An 18682-nucleotide genomic window follows, 5' to 3' on the forward strand; every position below is an offset into this window, starting at 1 on the left:
CCCTGGCAGCATCTTCTTCCTCGGTAAAGGCAGATGCAAAGTATTCAATTAGTACCTCAGCCATGCCCTCTACCTCCATGAGTTGTTCTCCTTTATGGTCCCTAACGGCCCCACCCCTCCTCTTACTACCCCTTTACTGTTCACATGCCAATTGAAGACTTTTGCATTCCCATTTATGTTGGCCGCCCATCTATTCTCATATTCTCTCTTTGCCCCTCTTATTTCCTTTTTCACTTTCCCTCTGAACTTTCTATATTCAGCCTGGTTCTCGCTAAGAATGCAAATGGGATACTTTCCTTTATTAGCCAAGGCATAGAATTTAAGAGCAAGGTGGTTATGCTGGAACTGTATAAAACACTAGAGAGGCCACAGCTGGAGTATTGCATACATTTCTGGTCATCACATTACAGGAAAGATGTAATTGCACCGGAGAGGGAACAGAGGAGATTTATGAGGATGTTGCCAGGACAGGAGAAATTTAGTTGAGAGGAAAAATTAGTTAGGCTGGGGTTGTTTTCTTTGGAACAGAGGAGGCTGAGGGGAGATTTAAATGAGGTGTATAAAATCATGAGGGGCCGAGATAAGAGTGGATCGGAAGGACCAAGTTCCCTTAGCAGAGGGGTCAATGACCAGGTGGCATAGATTTAAAGTAATTGGTAGAGGGGAGTTGAAGAAAAATGTTTTCATCCAGAGTGTGGTGAGGGTCTGTAACTCACTGCCTGAAAGGGTGGTAGAGGCAGAAACCCTCATTGCATTTAAAGGGTACTTGGATATGCACTTGAAATGCCACAACCTACAGGGCTATGGACCAGGAACTGGAAAGTGGGATCAGGCAAGATAGCTCTTTATTGGCCGGAACAGACATGATGGGCCGAATGGCCTCCTACTGTGCCGTAAATTTCTATGATTCTATATTAGGGTATTCCACTGTCACATATTAACAAATTCTGAACTATATTTTGTTGCAGCAACTTTCAAAGTATGCCTGCAGTGAGTTGCATAATAATGAATCAAGGAATATCTTGCGATGATGCCGACTGCAGCATTCCCAGCCACCTGGATATTCCCACCCTCCCAACCTCCCATCACATCAGGGAAGGCCTCCAGCAGATCCTTGGCCGCACTGCCACTGGTAAATGCAACCCACCTAGCACTGCTGACCACAGAGGTCACCAGGAGAGGGGTGGTGGTTATCCCTGGGCAGCAGCTGAAGACCTGATGAAGCCTCTTTTGGAGGGTCAGGGCCCCGGTAGTGGGCAACTCTCCCTCGACCCAGACCCCAAGAATGTACCTTGCTTAGGCCTCAGCAACCTGCCCAACCCTCGTCGACAGAGGGAAATTCGGGAAACCGTGGTGTGATATCCTTTCCTCTTTCTCAGAAGTCGGATTTTCTCAATATTCTCACATATATATATTGCGCTATTTTCTCAAATAAATACATTTGTAGAAAAGAAATGACTCTATTTGTGCAATTCACCACTCTAAAATGATACTAACATTTATCCTAAAGTAAATAAAAGAAGAAATTCAGGATCTGAAGTCTTTATTGCTTGTTACCTGATAAGTAATGCAGAATAGGCAAGTTAACGGGTTTGCAGGAATGTGAAGAGGTTACTGAAATGTAAATCTGTCACCAATATCCCTTTCGGAGTGGAAAGGCCACTCATCACTTGGACTTGGAACTTGCTGGTTCAGAGGTCTTTCTACACCATTAACTAAGAGTCTTATTCCATTTTGGGTAGGAATTGCAACAATGCTTTTGTTTTATAGCAAACGTACAAATCCTATTGAAAGAGCTGGAAATGTTCGCGAGCACAGGATAACGGAAACTAGAAGAAAGAAAAGAAAAAAGAGAACAGAAAAGAAAAAGAGAAAAGATCGAAAAAGAAAAAAGAGGAAAGGAAAGAAAGGAAAGAACTTGCCTTATCATTCTCAAGAAAAAAAGGGAAAAGAAAAAAAGTTTCCTTTTCTCACCCAGCCCATGATTGACTTGATAAGATGAAGTAATGTTTCCAGCTCTTTCAGCTTTAATGATGCTCACGGGTCCTAATGAGCAGTGTGATATCCCTGACAGCTCTCTGCATTGCCAATTCAGTGCCTGCTATAAACTGGTTCCTGTGCCCATCAGTGCAATTGCCAGCGGGCTCCAGTCTGCTAACATGGAAAGATTAGATCAGTGGACTGATTCGCCGTCCCCCATTCTGACAACTTTGCTTCCTGTTCGACGAAACAATCACTTTACCTCGAGAAATCAGTTAAAGATATTAAAGATCAAGTATGGTCTTACTTACGTATTATTTAATGACAGCACCAATTTTATTGCCTTCTTTGTCTCATCATTTTCATCCATGAGATGGTTGGACCATAATCTCACACACAGAGTTCATCAAACAATATTGTGAAAGAAGAAAACTGTGTCAGGAATAAAGAGCAGGACAATTCTTGCTGGTAATATTACAAAGTAAATAAAGATAAAATGGGACACAGACCTCCCTCCCCCCAACACTGAGTTTCACATGTTGGCAACGAGGAGGGCAAGTGATTAACTAAGGACTACTAAATATATGTGCCAAGATTAGACTTGAGGGGAATTTTTTTAACCGGTACCACAATTGTTTTATATTTACACAATCCCCACTTTCCTGGAGCAACACAACTAAAACACTTACTTTGGAAACATCACATTTTATTCTGTGAAATACGTGTTCCCGTAAAAATTTAAATTGCCTTTCAAGAATAGACAATTGTAAAGCACTCAGGTGGAATAAAATTCAAATGGTTACATTGTCTTGTAATATTACAATTAAATATAAATACTAGCAGTACACAGGATACTATTATCTGGTCCGTTCACCCCCCCTTAATGGAGGAAAGATAAAAATTAAAGTTATCGAGGTTCAAAATGATAACCAATCAAAATAAAATCATCAAAATCATTGTCAAGAATTAAGATGTGCATAAAACAGACAACACACGTGTGCATATCAGAATTGGATTATTACCCAACGGGAAAGCTGACTTGTTTTCTGAATTGTAAATAATTAGCGGCGAGATGTTTTAACCTGCACTATCATTAAGCATTATGAAAGTCAATACAGATTTGATGCATTTTGTAAACAACTTAAAATGCCTGAAGCGACCAGATCTTGGAGTACAAACTGTAGCAGTACATTTTCTTTTCATTGAATAGAAATTCGTCAGCTCGACAAAATGTTAAATCTGTTTCCAAGATCTGCGTTATCTTTAATTTCTAATGTTGGAAGCTTGCTCACTTTTTGCTGAGTTTACTTGCAAAATTAAATGATTACATTCTGTTAAGATTAGATGGTTCAAGGTCGCTATTTTCCTCACAAAGGGCAAAGAGCATTCCACATGTCTTCAGTTTGCTTCACTATGAAATGATCATCACTGTAGTTCAGCATATTTCCATTCCACATGCCTATGCCACGGAGTCTCAATTTCTTCATGATCGCTGACTTAATTGAAATGCTCTGTGGATCGTCATACCAGACCTCATGAAATGTATTATTAACCTGCCATAAAAAAATAAAGAGTTACACAGATAGGAGCGAGGGGTTTGGGTCAATGCTCAGTTCGAGACACTATGCTGAAAATCTTCAGCAGCAGAAGACAGAATGGACTGAAATGTACGATGAGAAAATGCACAATGACAAATGAGCAAAACAAACTCAAAAATTAGAGACTTACGGCTACGGCCGGCAATTTCCTCAGGGCTTCTCCCACTCCGTCCCCTGACCGTCGGCAGAAACTCCATTTCCGTGCACAAACGCGGTTTTCCGCTGCACGTCCACACAAGTAACGGGAACGGAGCAGGAGCAGCTCCAAGTCTATCTTTTTTAACACCCAAACCAATTAACTCATCTGGATGCTGTGCAACATATGAACATAAGGCACACATTTAAAGCACAGACGGGACCTCAGTTTAACGTGTCATCTGAAGGACGGCACCTCCGACAGTGCAGCACTCCCTCAGTACAGCAACTTAGAAAAATCCACTTGAACAGCCCAGATGTCAATTCGGATGCAACAAGTCAAAAGATTATGGTGTTTGATTGGGAAAAAAATGATTTGGGGGAAATAGAAAGAGATAGATGACTTGCAAGTCAGAGTTAGCATGGGCCTCCAGAGAAAATGATTTAAAAAAATAAATCGAATTATCCAAGGTCTGATTTAACTCAATGTGGAACATTCTATCATTTCAAAATAATCTTTACAAATTGCTCAAAGTAACAAAATATTGCAATCGAAAGGTGGAAAACATGATTTCAACGTTACTGCTGAAAGCTCAAGCATCACAGCCTTTGACTGCAGTGCATCAAGTATCTCAGCAAGACTTGGCCAATGTCAATTAGACATGTGACGAGGGATTTTTTTTTTATTCGTTCATGGGATGTGGGCGTCGCTGGCGAGGCCGGCATTTATTGCCCATCCCTCATTGCCCTTGAGAAGGTGGTGGTGAGCCGCCTTCTTGAACTGCTGCAGTCCGTGTGGTGACGGTTCTCCCACAGTGTTGTTAGGAAGGGAGTTCCAGGATTTTGACCCAGCGATGATGAAGGAACGGCGATATATTTCCAAGTTGGGATGGTGTGTGACTTGGAAGGGAACATACAGGTGGTGTTGTTTCCATGTGCCTGCTGCTCTTGTCCTTCTAGATGGTAGAGGTCGCGGGTTTGGGAGGTGCTGTCGAAGAAGCCTTGGCGAGTGGCTGCAGTGCATCCTGTGGATAGTACGCATTGCAGCCACTGTGCGCCGGTGGTGAAGGGAGTGAATGTTTAGGGTGGTGGAACCAATCAAGCGGCTGCTTTATCTTGGATGGTGTCGAGCTTCCTGAGTGTTGTTGGAGCTGCACTCATCCAAGCAAGTGGAGAGTATTCCATCACACTCCTGACTTGTGCCTTGTAGATGGTGGAAAGGCTTTGGAGAGTCAGGAGGTGAGTCACTCGCCACAGAATACCCAGCCTCTGACCTGCTCTCGTAGCCACAGTATTTATATGGCTGGTCCAGTTAAGTTTCTGGTCAATGGTGACCCCCAGGATGTTGATGGTGGGGGATTTGGTGATGGTAATGCCGTTGAATGTCAAGGGGAGGTGGTTGGACCCTCTCTTGTTGGAGATGGGCATTGCCTGTCACTTATCTGGCGCGAATGTTACTTGCCACTTATGAGCCCAAGCCTGGATGTTGTTCAGGTCTTGCTGCGTGCGGGATCAGACTGCTTCATTATTTGAGGGGTTGCGAATGGAACTGAACACTGTGCAATCATCAGCGAACATCCCCATTTCTGACCTTATGATGGAGGGAAGGTCATTGATGAAGACAGGACATACCCAGGGATGGTGATGGAAGAGTCTGGGAAGTTGGTTGAAAGATCTGTGAGTGTGGCTGTGTCAGGCTGTTGCTTGACTAGTCTGTGGGACAGCGCTCCCAATTTTGGCACAAGTCCCCAGATGTGAGTGAGGAGGACTTTGCAGGGTCGACTGGGCTTGGTTTGCCGTTGTCGTGTCCGGTGCCTAGTGGTCCGATGCCGGGTGGTCCATCCGGTTTTATTATTATTATGACTTTTCGTATCTGGATTTTACAACTGAGTGGTTTGCTAGGCCATTTCAGAGGGCAATTAAGAATCAACCACATTGCTGTGGGTCTGGAGTCACATATAGGCCAGACCGGGTAAGGACGGCAGGTTTCCTTCCCTGAAGGACATTAGAATGCAGTAGGTCAAGAGTTTGTGGTATTTGCTACTGTGCAGTTTTCTTATGTACAGGGTACGCTACCGTCAATCTTTTGTGCTAAATTGATCATCAAATGGGAGACAGGGGCACACATTTCACAAACCAAACAATCGCTAATTTTCACAGGAGGGTCAATATGGGTTGTGTAAAGTGATCGATTTGAAAAGACCACAGCTCATCTCATTTTTTGCAACTGGTCATACACAATGTCTTAACAAACGGAACTGGGTTTGGTGCTTTGTCTGTCAACTCCCATTTTCTTGGCTATTCTCCAACTACACACATTTTCTACTGTATAAACTTTACATTCTGAACTGTGCTGAATCCTGTACACAGGGAATATTGAATCATGAAATACTGCAAGGTTTGCATTCTGCAAAGAATGGACAATGCACAACTCTCCATTGTGTTTCGATTGATAGTCTTACCATGTAGATATAAGACGGGACTTTCTGCTCATCATCCCAATATCTGCCAGTAATTGATTTGTGCACATGCTGTACGATCTCTTTGTATGGGACCTGACGTCCAGCTGCATTACTGCAAGGGGCACCTCGGAAAGGAATCTTTTCCAATACACACCTACCAGTCTGAAAATACAAAAGGATGAAAATATAGTTACTTTGGGAACTTCAAAAATGCAGTAACAACATGACTGATCTCTAAGTGTAAAGAGGAACAATTAGAGAAAAATAAGTTTTACAATTTGGACAGGAGGGTCTCTCACTGAAATATATAAAATTAAATAGTACATTTATAGACAAGGACAAGGTTGTAATTTCAAATAGACAGCAACAAGACTGAATATAGAAGATTACGGAGTGATGTAATTGACGTGTTTAAGATGATCAAAGCAGTTGAAAGGGTAGATAGAGAGAAAGTATTTCCTCTGGTGGGAGAGTCCAGAACAAGGGGACATAACCTGAAAATTAGAGCAAGGCTGTTCAGGGGTGATGTCAGGAAGCACTTCTTCACGAAAAGGGCCGTGGAAATCTGGAATTCTCTCCCCCAAAAAGCTGTTGAGGCTCGGTCAATTGAAAACTTCAAAACTGAAATTGATAGATTTTTGTTCGGGAAGGGTATTAAGGGTTATGGAACCAAGGTGTGTAGATGGAATGAAGATACAGATCAGACATGATCTAATTGAATGGCGGAACAGCTTGAGAGGCTGAATGGCCTCCTCCTGTTCCTATGTTCTTATGATCCCTTGTGTTAAAAGGATGAGCTTTGAGAAAAGATTCGAGAAGCTTAAGATTTACAACCTAGAAGAATGCAGTTAAGGGGAGGCCTCAGTGGAATAAAATGTTAAATAGCACAGATAAGGTAAGCCCAGAGAGCAAGCACTGCAAACAAATAATTTCTCCAGAAAAGGGAATCAATGGGATATTTTGCACAGCAACAAGACAATCATAACATCATGGTATCATAGTAAGTACAGCAAGGGAGGAGGTCATTTGGCCCATCATGCCTGTGCTGGCTCGTCACAAGAACTATCCAATTAGTCCCATTCCTCTGCTCTTTCCCCATATCCCTGTAAATTTTTCCCCTCAAGTATTTATCCAATTCCCTTTTGAAAGTGAATATTAAATCTGCTTCCACCACCCTTTCAGGCAGTGCATTCCAGATCATAACAACTCGCTGCGTAAAAAAAATGTTTCCCCAGATCACCTCTGGCTCTTTTGTAATGGTTTACAATAGTCTATTCTAAATAATTCGGATTACTGGAAGCCAGATAATGACAAAACCTTACCTCAAAAAACTGTGTGCAAGGATAGTCATAACCATACCATGGAACTCCCAACACGAGCTTTCTGGAATCAATTCCCAGATTGATATAAGCGGAGTAACCTAAATGGGGAAAATAATAATGAGGGTCTCAGATTCACATTGATATCGGGCAGGTAGACCCTGAACCAGATGGTCTTATTGTACATACCTGATAAAGTCTGGTAATAGGGAGCATTTGCCTTTGCAAAGCAATTGTCCCACATTTGACTCTGCATATCATAGGACATCACAAATAAAAAGTCACAGGAATTTGCAATTCTCAAAAAGTCATAGCATCGGCCATCAATGCAGTCTGGAGACCAAGGCACGTTAAATGTGACCTAAGGGCCAAAGAGTAACAAGAAGAAGTTAGTTTCATCTCATACCTTATGTTGGATATCACGAGTAGTTATATGGTTTTTATATGCACTCGCACATGGTCCATGGGAACTGTGAATTTAACAGGTTAGGAGTTCGACAGTGTTCATGACTGTATAAAAAGGAACAGGATAAAGTTGGGGCAAATAGTGAGTTAGAATTAATAGGATCCTCGGTTATCAAATATTAATCAGGTTCAATTCCCCACTGCTCACTCACCTTCTTCCTCCAATTTTCCATCAATTTTCTCTCCTCCTCTCCAAAAGGCATTAAGTTGTGACCAAATTGTAGTCCCAAAAGGGCCAGCCACACTCCAATACCGAGTCAAAGTGGCCAAAGTTCTTTTATGTGAGGCCAGACATTGAGTGCTGGCAGGCTATTTTAACATGGGTGGGGGGACTAACCCAATTGGTGGCCATCTGCACGGTCACACTGCCAGTGGGAGGTTTCCAGATAATGATCAGATGGTTCATTTGACCTTCCCCGACCCAGTGGCACTCGGGGTAAATTGTGCCCTCCAACATCCCAGCTGAAATCAGATAACTCAGCACGAACCAGGATTTGCATGGCTCATGTAGTCACTGCCTGAACAAGAAGGCATTCGGGAGCCTCAGGTCAAGAATTATATCACTGTAATCTGAGTTATCAAAGTCCGTTATGTGCAAACTTCTCAGCAGTAAAAGTCTGCTTCAAACTTTACCCAATAAAAATGCAGCGAGTGATTTCTTTTTTTGCCTCCTTAATAGTCCCTTTATTTCAAAGCAACTCATTGGATATGAACTGTGGGACATTTCTGAAGGATGTCAAAGGGCTCTCCATTAAGACAAGTTTTTCTTCCTTTGAAGAAGGGTTTTGATGGAGTAAATAAGAAGAAAATGTTCCCAGTGGCAGGAGGGTTGATAGCCAGAGGACACAGGTTTAAGGAGATTGGCAAAAGAATGAGAGGGGAGATGAGGAGAATTTTTTTTACACAGAGAGTTGTTATGATCTGGAATGCAAAACCAGAAAGGGTGGTGGAAGCAGATTCAATAGTAACTTTCAAAAGGGAATTGGATAAATAATTGAAGGGCAAAAAATTCCAGGGCCGTTGGGAAAGAACAGGGGAGTGGGATTAATTAGTTAGCTCTTTCAAAGAGCCAGAACAGGCACGCTGGGCCAAATGGCCTCCTACTGTGCTGTAACCTTCTGAGAACCTATGTGAAAATTACAGTTCGAACCATCCCATGCATGGAAGCTGGAACTCAAGTCACTTGTATAATTCTGGGCTACAAGTGATGCAGCATCAAGTTTGCTGCATATCCAGCTTAAACTGATTCAATCTCAAATTTCTAACCTCAGCAATTGTCAAAGCAGCTTTGTAACAAGATGATGCACTGATAAACAGCAGCGAAAAATCATGATTTCAATTCACTTATCCAGAAAAATATCAATCTTCCTTCATAATTAAGTAGAAAGTAAATTGCTTATCCCCATTCAATGAAAAAAATGGCTCCTTCACCTGAGACCCAGGTATTTCACGGTGGAACACACCCATGGTTTCAGAAACCAGTTGAGGCATGAAGAAATAGCCGACAGATGGATTTCCAGCAGCAATGTTCACATCCAAATTGATTCCATCCATAAATTGCCTTTTTGCCAACTGCAATTGCTCATCGATCCAATTTGCTCGGCGTTGTCTGAATACAATGTTCCATAGTATAAAAACTCCTGGTGAAGGGTGAAGAAACAACTTCCAATTATAGAGCATGTTTCGTACAACATTGTGTCCCAAGAAACTTTGCAGGACAGAACTGCCAACATCAAGTCGGAAGTAGTAGAGGGAGATTTAGCTCGAATTTGCATTGACATAGTGCCTGACACATCCTCAGGATCTCCTTAAATGCTTCATAGCCAATTAATTATTTTTGAAGCGTAATCACTGTTGCTTTGCAAGCAGATGTGATAGTTAATTTGTGCCCAGAAAGACCCCACAAACAGGAAATTAGATAAATGGCCAGTTAATCTGTTTTGGTGATGTCGGTTGAGGGATGAATGTTGTCCAGGACACCAGGAGAACTCCCTGTTCTTTGAATTGTGCCAATGGGGTCTTTTACATCCACTTGAACTGGCAGGTGGAGCCTTTGTTTAAGGTCTCATCTGAAACACAGCACCTCTGGCAATGCAGCATTCCCTCAGTACTGCGCTTATGTGTCAAGTCCTGGAGTAAACCCAAAACCTTCTGACCCAGGAGGAGAGACACAGTGCTACCACTGAGCTAAGCTGACACTTGAGGGAAGTGACCAAAGGCACAATCAAACAGGTAGGTTTTGATGAGGCTTTCGAAGATAGGAAGAGAAATAGCAAGACAAAGAGGTTGAAGAAGAAGAATCTGGAGTTCAAGACAGTAACAGCTGAAGGTTCTGCCATTGATGGTGGAAGAGGAGAAATCTCAGTCGCCCAGAGTCGGAAGAATGGAGCGTGTGTGCTGGGCTCTGGACACAATTGGGTCGGGCTTTCATTAAACTGCATTCTTCATTCTAAATCCTGGCATCAGTGGCAGACTGCTGCTGTGCCAGGGAATAAAAGTTCCACCTATCTATTTATAGGTTGTTAAAAACAGTATGTCCTGTCATCTTTCTATTCAAAAGTTCTGTGTCAACAGTGTCTTTTGTTTTTATATTTTAATTGTGTTCGCATCCAGTGACGCCCGTCCTGTCTCCTTTATAACAGGATTTTGCCCATAATGTGGCCTGTGGTTATGCAGTTCCACACTACGGCCACCAAGTGATGGTGTGGAACAGATTTCTCTGCCTGCAGCTGAAACTGTTTTTCATGGACCATGTTTTTCCTCAGTAACTGCAATATTTAATTTATAAAATAAGAGTTTCTAAAATAAAATACAAATTCAAAAAATGACATTTCACAATAACATGTTTAAATTTATCCAACTAATTTTCTTTTGTGTCTTTTCGTGTCTTTGCTTGAAGCAAAGACTTGAAAGACAAGTGAAGTTTTTATTTGAAGGCCTCAGCCTGTCTCCAAAGCCTGGACATATCCTTCTCCCTCATATACTTCTGCAGCTTCCCATTAAATGCATCTATGTCATTTGCATCAGCCACTCCATGTGGTAGCAAGTTCCACATTCTTTCCACTCACTTACGAAAGAAGTTTTTCCTGAATTCCCTTTTGGATTTATTTGTGACTATCTTATTGATTTGGATTACCTCTAGTTTTGGACTCGCCCACAAATGGAAAACTACGAACATATGAACATACGAGAGCTGGAGTAGGCCATTCAGCCCCTCGAGCCTGCTCTGCTATTTGGTAAGGTGATGATTGATCTGATTGTGACCTCAACCCTACTTACCTGTCTACCTACTACAACCTTTGACTCCCTTGTTAATCAGGAATCTATCGCACTCAGCCTTAGAAATATTCAATGACCCTGCCTCCACCGTTCTCTGGCAAGGGAGTTCCACAGACTCACGACCCTGTGAGAGAAAAAATTCCTCCTCATTTCCGTCTTAAATGGGAGACCCATAATTTATAAACTGGTGGCCACTAGTTCTAGTATCTCCCACAAAGGGAAACATCCTCTCATCATCTACCCCTTCTCGTCCCCTCAGGACCTTGTATGTTTCAATATGATAACCTCTCGTTCTTCTAAACTCCAGTGTATACAGGCCCAACTTGTTCAACCTTTTCTCTCAAGATACCCCCTCTTCTGAGGAATCAGTTGAGTGAACCTTCTCTGAACTACCTCCAAAGCAATTATGTCCTTTCTTAAATAAGAAGACCAAAACTGCACACAGTATTCCAGATGTGGTCTCACCAATGCCCTGCACAACTGGAGCAAAACATCTCTACTTTAAGATTCCATTCCCCTTGCAATAAATGACAATATTCCATTTGCCTTCCTAATCACTTGCTGTACCTGCATACTAACTTTTTGTGATTCATGTACTAGGACACTGATTCCTGTGGCACTCGTTACATCTTGCCAATTCTTCTCTCCATATGCCCGATCGAACCCATTCATAATTTTAAATACCTCTATCAGATCACGTCCCAGCCTTCTCTTTTCCAGAGAAAAGAGCCCCAGCCTGTTCAGTCTTTCCTGATAGTTATACTCTCTCAGTTCTGATATCATCCTTGTAAATCCTTTTTGCACTTTCTCCAGTACTTCTGTATCTTTTTGTAGTATGGAGTCCAGAACTGTGCACAGTCCTCTCAGTGTTTTCTAACCAAGGACCTATACAAGATTAACATAACTTCTCTGCTGTGAATTATTTTCCTCTAGAAATGAACCCCAGTGATTTGTTTGCGCTTTTTAAGGCTTTCTTAACCAAGCATTTCTGCTTAAATGCTCAAGGCAAGTACAGAAGATCGGAATAGGGCGACAATGAGGGAAGCGGTGGTTCGGGCACCTAACTTGCAGGAACATGTGAGGGGTGAGGGACTGATGCTTCCAAAGATGTCAATAGCAGTTTGGGTCCCATTCCATTAGAACCCACTCCTCCCCAACAAGACATGTTAGACCCTCCATTCCCTCATCTCCCCAATACTGCCAGATCCCAGCAATCCCTGACCATCTCCTGAGTCCTTACTGGATCCCACAATCTCCCTCCTCAGAATTCTTCCCCTCCCCTACTCCTAGATCAGAAGACTCCCGCTCAGTGCTCACGAACCCAGCAAGTTTGGGAGGTGAAAAGTAGAATAAAAATACATCACCAGTCAATCTCCCATGGCAATGGACAAAGAGAGTCCAGACTTGTGTAGTATTCAGACGAAGCAGGATTGGAGTGTGGGGGATAATTCAACCAGGGTGTTCAGATGTAACTCAGTCCCCATTGTGAAATCATGAATTTTGTCCTAATTTTTAATATAATACTTTGATCAATTATAATTTTTATTCAAATAGCATTTTGAGCTGAAAGATGCAAAACAGAGGTGCGACAGTGCCACCACTGGTGGGGAGGATGTAATTACAGCGCATCAAGTTTACGGAGACAGTTCACATTATAAATGTGTAATTTCAAATAAAATTGCTGGACTATAACTTGGTGTTGTAAAATTGTTTACAATTGTCAACCCCAGTCCATCACCGGCATCTCCACATCATTATAAATGTGGACAGAGGAATTTATAAATGGAAAAAGTTGCCACAAAAGTGTGAAAAACTTGACAATAGAAAGTAAGGTTTTGTAGACAGGAGGTGTGTGTGTGGATGTAAGATTTTAATATATTATAGATGGAATGTGGAATTATTAGCTCGAGTTGTGCAGGAGCTGTAGAGGAATTTCAGCACTGTAAGGTCGCAATTCAAGGCTGTGCACTGAATGTCCTTTTATGTGGTTCTCAATAATACAGCTTGCATTGGAAGACAGAAGGACATTTGTTTTTTCTGTGATAAAATTATTTACCTCTCAGGACAACTCGAACTTGATTCGCATGAGCATAACACAAAAGCTCAGGATCGTAAGGTCCAAAGGCTGCAATAGTCGTAACCTTAGACCAGTCATAATACTTCCAATCCTTTCCTCCAACATCAAAGACAAAGACCTAGTACAAAATAAAGCAGTCAATTGCAGTAATGAAGGGCAGAAAACTGCCATTTAAAAATATATATTTTCACAATCAATGGCCCAGATTTTATTGACAAAATAACGGTGAGGCGAATGGGGCTCGTTTTATTTATGTGTAAATGGTACAGCAACTTCAGGCGAGGGGCAGATACGCAGTTAAACTCAAACATCCACAAGTTGATGACCGAGTTGGGCTGCTCCGCTGTTAGCTTCACGAAAACAGCATCTCGCTATCTTGCTCACCGTTAAAATTCATTGAACGACGTAAAGTTCATGTATTTGCGCAGGAGATTCAAACTGAACTCGCCATGGAAAGTTACGTCTTTTCCATTCCAGTCTAAGTACCTTTTTAACGACGGTGAATGTGTTCATTATCGGCAATCAAGATCTCTGGCACTGAAAATTAACTATTACAAGAGTGGAGTCTCATTCCTTCAGGATTTAATTGCTGTTGGAGATTTAAAAATGGAAATTTAAAATTCAAACTTTTTTTTACTTCCCCTTTCACTCACTTTTTTCTCTCTCTTTTAATCCAATCTTTCTTTTCCTCTCTTTATTTCTCTTTCTGTACCTGATTTGACATTGAATTCGCCCACTCTAATTTACACTTCCTTCTCAATCCTTGCGCTGTTAATTTCACAATCCTTCAATCTCATTGGTTAAGGAGATACCCTGTTTCTTGCCCTGTTCACTCAGCTCCCAAATGCCCTGTTTCACTCGCTGCCCCGTTATCAGTTCGCACTTTCAGCAACTTGCCACTCAAAAACGTGCAAGGGCAGGTCCAAGTAACGGCAAGCACCGTGAGATGCCCTGTTAGAGTAAAATTTGGCCCATTATCATTTCCCCAGGTTACGGGGTAAGGAACGGCTGGTGAACTGATTCTCAGGTTACCACCAATGTCGATCTAAATGCAGCCACCAGAGAAAAGAATATGCGAAAGAGAAACAACCTCTCAGAACTTCCATCTCCACAATAGTGCAGGTGAGAGGAACTGAACAACATGAGGAAAAGGAGCTCACATCCCAATACTCCATTCCAAGTGTTGGTGCTCAATACACTTCAAAAGGACAACTTAAACTAAATAAACTCATATTACAAGCAACTTTAGAGTTACAGTTTTAAAACTTTTCCATTTAAGGTACCTGGTGTCAAATCAAGCATTTCTACCATGAGACCAGCAAGACTAGATCAGAATATAGTTCCCTCGAAAGAGAAACAGCCCATACTGCACCAGTGTGACATTTTTCCGTTTCTCACACCAACCATCCTGTGTTCTCAAATGAGACTGCCTGTTTAGTGCTGCAGTTTAGTTCATCACAGTTTTGTGATTTGGGCCCTTTGATTTGGACTGAGACTATCAAACATGCATCATCCAAGCTGGCACTTTTGTGCAGTAATGAGAGAGTGCTGCATTGTTGGAGGGGTTGTCTTTTGGATGAGATGTTAAAGTGGATCTAATAGACCGCTGGCAATATTGAAGAGCAGGGAGTTCTCTTGGTGTCCTGGCCAACACTTTTCTCTCAACCAACATCAGCAGAAACACATTAACTGTTCATTCATGCAACTTGCTGTTTGTGGGACCTTGCTCTGCACATATCAGCAGAATTGTTTTCCAGCACAATCTGTAACCTCATAGCCCGGCATATTCCTCTCTCTACCATTACCAACATGCCAGGGGATCAACCCTGGTTGATTGAGGAGTGCAGAAGAGCATGCCAGGAGCAGCACCAGGCGTACCAAAAAATGAGGTTCCAACCAGGTGAAGCTACAACACAGGACGACATGCATGCTAAACAGCGGAAGCAACATGCTATACACAGAGCAAAATGATTCCACAACCAACGGATCAGATCAAAGCTCTGCAGTCTTGCCACACCCAGTCGTGAATGGTGGTGGACAATTAAACAACTAACGGTGTGGAGGAGGCTCTGTATAGATGCTCATCCTCAATGATGGCAGAGTCCAGCACGTAAGTGCTAAACAAGGCTGATGTGTTTGCAACCATCTTCAGCAAGAAGTGCCAAGTTATGGGCCCCGACAACATCCCGACTGTAGTGCTGATTCGTGCTCCAGGACTAGCAATGCCTCCAGCCAAACTGTTCCAGTGCAGCAACAACACTGGCATCTATCCAACAATGTGGAAAATTGCTCAGGTATGTCCTGTCTACAAAAAGCAGGACAAATCCAATCCGGCCAATTACTGCCCCAGCAGTCTACTCTCAATCATTAGCAAAGTGATGGAAGGTGACATCGACACTGCTATCAAACGACACTTACTCACCAATAACCTGCTCACCGATGCTCAGTTTGGTTCCCGCCTCCAGACCTCATTACAGCCTAGGTCCAAACATGGACAAAAGAGCTGAATTCCAGAGGTGAGGTGAGAGTGACAGCCCTTGAAATCAAGGCAGTATTTGACCGAGTGTTGCACCAAGGAGCCCGAGTAAAATTGAAGTCAATGGGAATCAGGGGAAAAACTCTCCAGTGGCTGGAGTCATACCTAGCACAAAGGAAGATGGTAGTGCTTGTTGGAGGCCAATCATCTCAGCCACAAGACATTGCTGCAGGAGTTCCTCAGGGCAGTGTCCAAGGCCCAACCATCTTCAGCTGCTTCATCAATGACCTTCCCTCCATCATAAGGTCAGAAATGGGGATTTTCACTGAATATTGCACAGTATTCAGTTCCATTCGCAACCCCTCAAATAATGAAGCAGTCCGTGCCCGTATGTAACATGACCTGGACAACATCCAGGTTTGGGCTGATAAGTGGCAAGTAACATTCACGCCAAGTGCCAGGCAATGTCCATTTCCAATGTGAGAGAGTCTAACCACCTCCCCTTGATATTCAACGACATTATCATCAACATCCTGGAGGTCACCATTGACCAGAAACTTAACTGGACCAGCCATATAAATTCTGTGGCTACAAGAGCAAGTCAGAGGCTGGGTATTCTGTGGCGACTGACTCACCTCCTGACTCCCCAAAGCCTTTCCACCATCTACAAGGCACGAGTCAGGAGAGTGTGATGGAATACTCTCCACTTGCCTGGATGAGTGCAGCTCCAACAACACTCAAGAAATCCACACCATCCAGGACAAAGCAGCCCGCTTGATTGCTACCCCATCCACCACCTGAAACATTCAATCCCTTCACCACCGGAGCACAGTGGCTGCAGTGTGTCCCATCCATGGGATGCATTGTCGCAACTCACCAAGGCTTCTTCCGACAGCGCCACACAAACCTGCAAACTCTACCAACTCGAAGGACAAGGGCAGCAGGCACATCGGAACAACACCATATGCACGTTCCCCTCCAAGTCACACACCATCTCAACTTGGAAATATATCAACGTTCCTTCATCGTGGCTTGTCAAAATCATGGAACTCCTTACCTAACAGCACTGTGGGAGAACCTTCCCCACACGGACTGCAGCGGTTCAAGAAGGCGGCTCACCACCACCTTCTCAAGGGCAATTAGGGATGGGCAATAAATGCTGGCCTTGCCAGCGACGCCCACATCCCATGAACGAATTTTTAAAAATTGCTGCTGAGTTTGCCGACAACACTTCAAAAAGTAATTCATTTCATGTGAAGTTCTTTGGGACATCCTGAGGACATGAGGTGCGACATAAATTCAAGTTTATTCATTCTTGGAACCAACAGGCAGAGGAAACTTTTATCCCACCCATCTGTCAGAAGAATGTTTTGTTGGTGGGAAGGTGGGGGAAGTGGGATAAAAGCAGAATGAACACATCGAGCCTGCAGGTTATATTGGTGGTGCTCTTGTTGGTGCCACACTGCCCACTTAGTAACATTGCTCTGAAGTAAATACTGACCTCATCAATACAGTCAGCAGTGACAGAGTCATTTTGCAACCAATGTATTTTTTAAAGATCTGTTACGTTGTATTCAGTTTAATCGTGGCCAAGGTCCCAGTTTTACAATGAGTGAAAAATGTCATTTTTATGACATGAGATTCCAGGATTTTTAACTGGTGTTTTGGGGATCAATATTCTGTGGAAACCACAAACCGGTGACCTTAACCATGGTATTAGACAGATACACTGCAGGAGTTAGATCACACATCATTTAAGACTCTGCACATTGTAGAAATATTTTTTAAAACACATTTTATGGATGCTGCACTTGTTAAAATATCTTTGCACTGCTCAATACTACGGTTGGTCCTATTTTATACAAACTGTAACTGCACCAATATTAACACTTTAACATACGGATTATAATATGAGACACTTTGCATTTCAACAATAATCGGACATTCCCTCCCCGACTCTACCCCCATCCCAATAGCTCCACCTGTCCCTCACCCCGACCCACACCCCTCAGACTGTTCCGAACACCCACCCACGACCCACGAACACCCACCCCCGGCCCCCGAACACCCACCCCCGGCCCCCGAACACCCACCCCCGGCCCACGAACACCCACCCCCAGCCCACGAACACCCACCCCCAAGCCCCGAACACCCACCTCGAACTCATGCTCCACGGTCACGGGTTTGCACAGAGCCCGATCCGAACATGGACAGCCGGTCCCGGAGCCGCAGCAGACCCACAGCACGAGCACGACCAGGGCCTGCGCCAATTCCAAACTCCAGCGCATCCTCTCCGCCTGAGCTCTGCCCGATATGAAGATCCACCAGATGCAGCAAGATCATTTATTGACATCCACCCGGATGTGACTGATGATGACACCTCCTGAGTCTCTCTCTCTCTCTCTCTCTGTGTTGGTGGATGTGGCAATAGTGAAATGTTGTTACAATCTTCATACTCTGAAATGCAACATTTCAAGGGACTTCTCTTCTCCCCCTTCCTCCAAATCTTGGCCAACAGCAAACAGAGAAACTAATAAAGGAAAAAGAAAGAACTTGCTTTTGTTTTGCGCCTTTCATGACCTCAGAATGTCTCAAAGTGCTTCATCCCTCTCCATGACCACTGTTTGAGGATGAACCAGACCGTTTGCAAACTTGGAGTCCTATTTGACCCTGATATGAGCTTCTGACCACAAATCCTCTCCATCACCAAGACTGCCTACATCCACCTCCATAACGTTGCCTTCTCTGACCATGCCTCAGCTCATCTGCTGCTGAAATCCTCATCCATGCCTTTGATACCTCAAGACTTGACTATTCCAATGCTCCCCCACCATCCTCTCATCTTCCACCCTCCAAAACCTTGAGCTCATCCAGAACTCTGCTGCCCGTAT

General features: G+C 43.2%; 1 protein-coding gene across 1 annotated transcript; it reads right to left on the reverse strand.

Annotated features, from left to right (window-relative positions):
- Window positions 1-3347: 3347 nt before the first annotated feature.
- LOC137324944 (di-N-acetylchitobiase-like) lies at window positions 3348-18079 on the reverse strand. The gene is made up of 7 exons (XM_067989634.1): window positions 17948-18079; window positions 13295-13433; window positions 9391-9599; window positions 7684-7855; window positions 7498-7595; window positions 6176-6337; window positions 3348-3533 (listed from the first exon to the last, which is right to left on the reverse strand). The coding sequence occupies exons 1-7, from the start codon at window positions 18077-18079 to the stop codon at window positions 3348-3350; spliced, it is 1098 nt and encodes a 365-aa protein (XP_067845735.1).
- Between the last annotated feature and the right edge of the window lie 603 nt (window positions 18080-18682).

Source organism: Heptranchias perlo, chromosome 9 (assembly GCF_035084215.1).
Source record: "Heptranchias perlo isolate sHepPer1 chromosome 9, sHepPer1.hap1, whole genome shotgun sequence".
NCBI lineage: Eukaryota > Metazoa > Chordata > Chondrichthyes > Hexanchiformes > Hexanchidae > Heptranchias > Heptranchias perlo.

What these genes read in the sequence shown, in the direction of transcription:
- LOC137324944 (XM_067989634.1), bottom strand. Translation starts at nt 18,079, where the DNA reads ATGCGCTGGAGTTTGGAATTGGCGCAGGCCCTGGTCGTGCTCGTGCTG. An exon ending in CTTGCACACAGTTTTTTGAG is followed by an intron (nt 6,338 to 7,497) that starts GTAAGGTTTTGT and finishes TTGTATTTTCAG; the next exon opens with ACTGGTAGGTGTGTATTGGA. An exon ending in TCCCGTCTTATATCTACATG is followed by an intron (nt 3,534 to 6,175) that starts GTAAGACTATCA and finishes TTTTTATGGCAG; the next exon opens with GTTAATAATACATTTCATGA.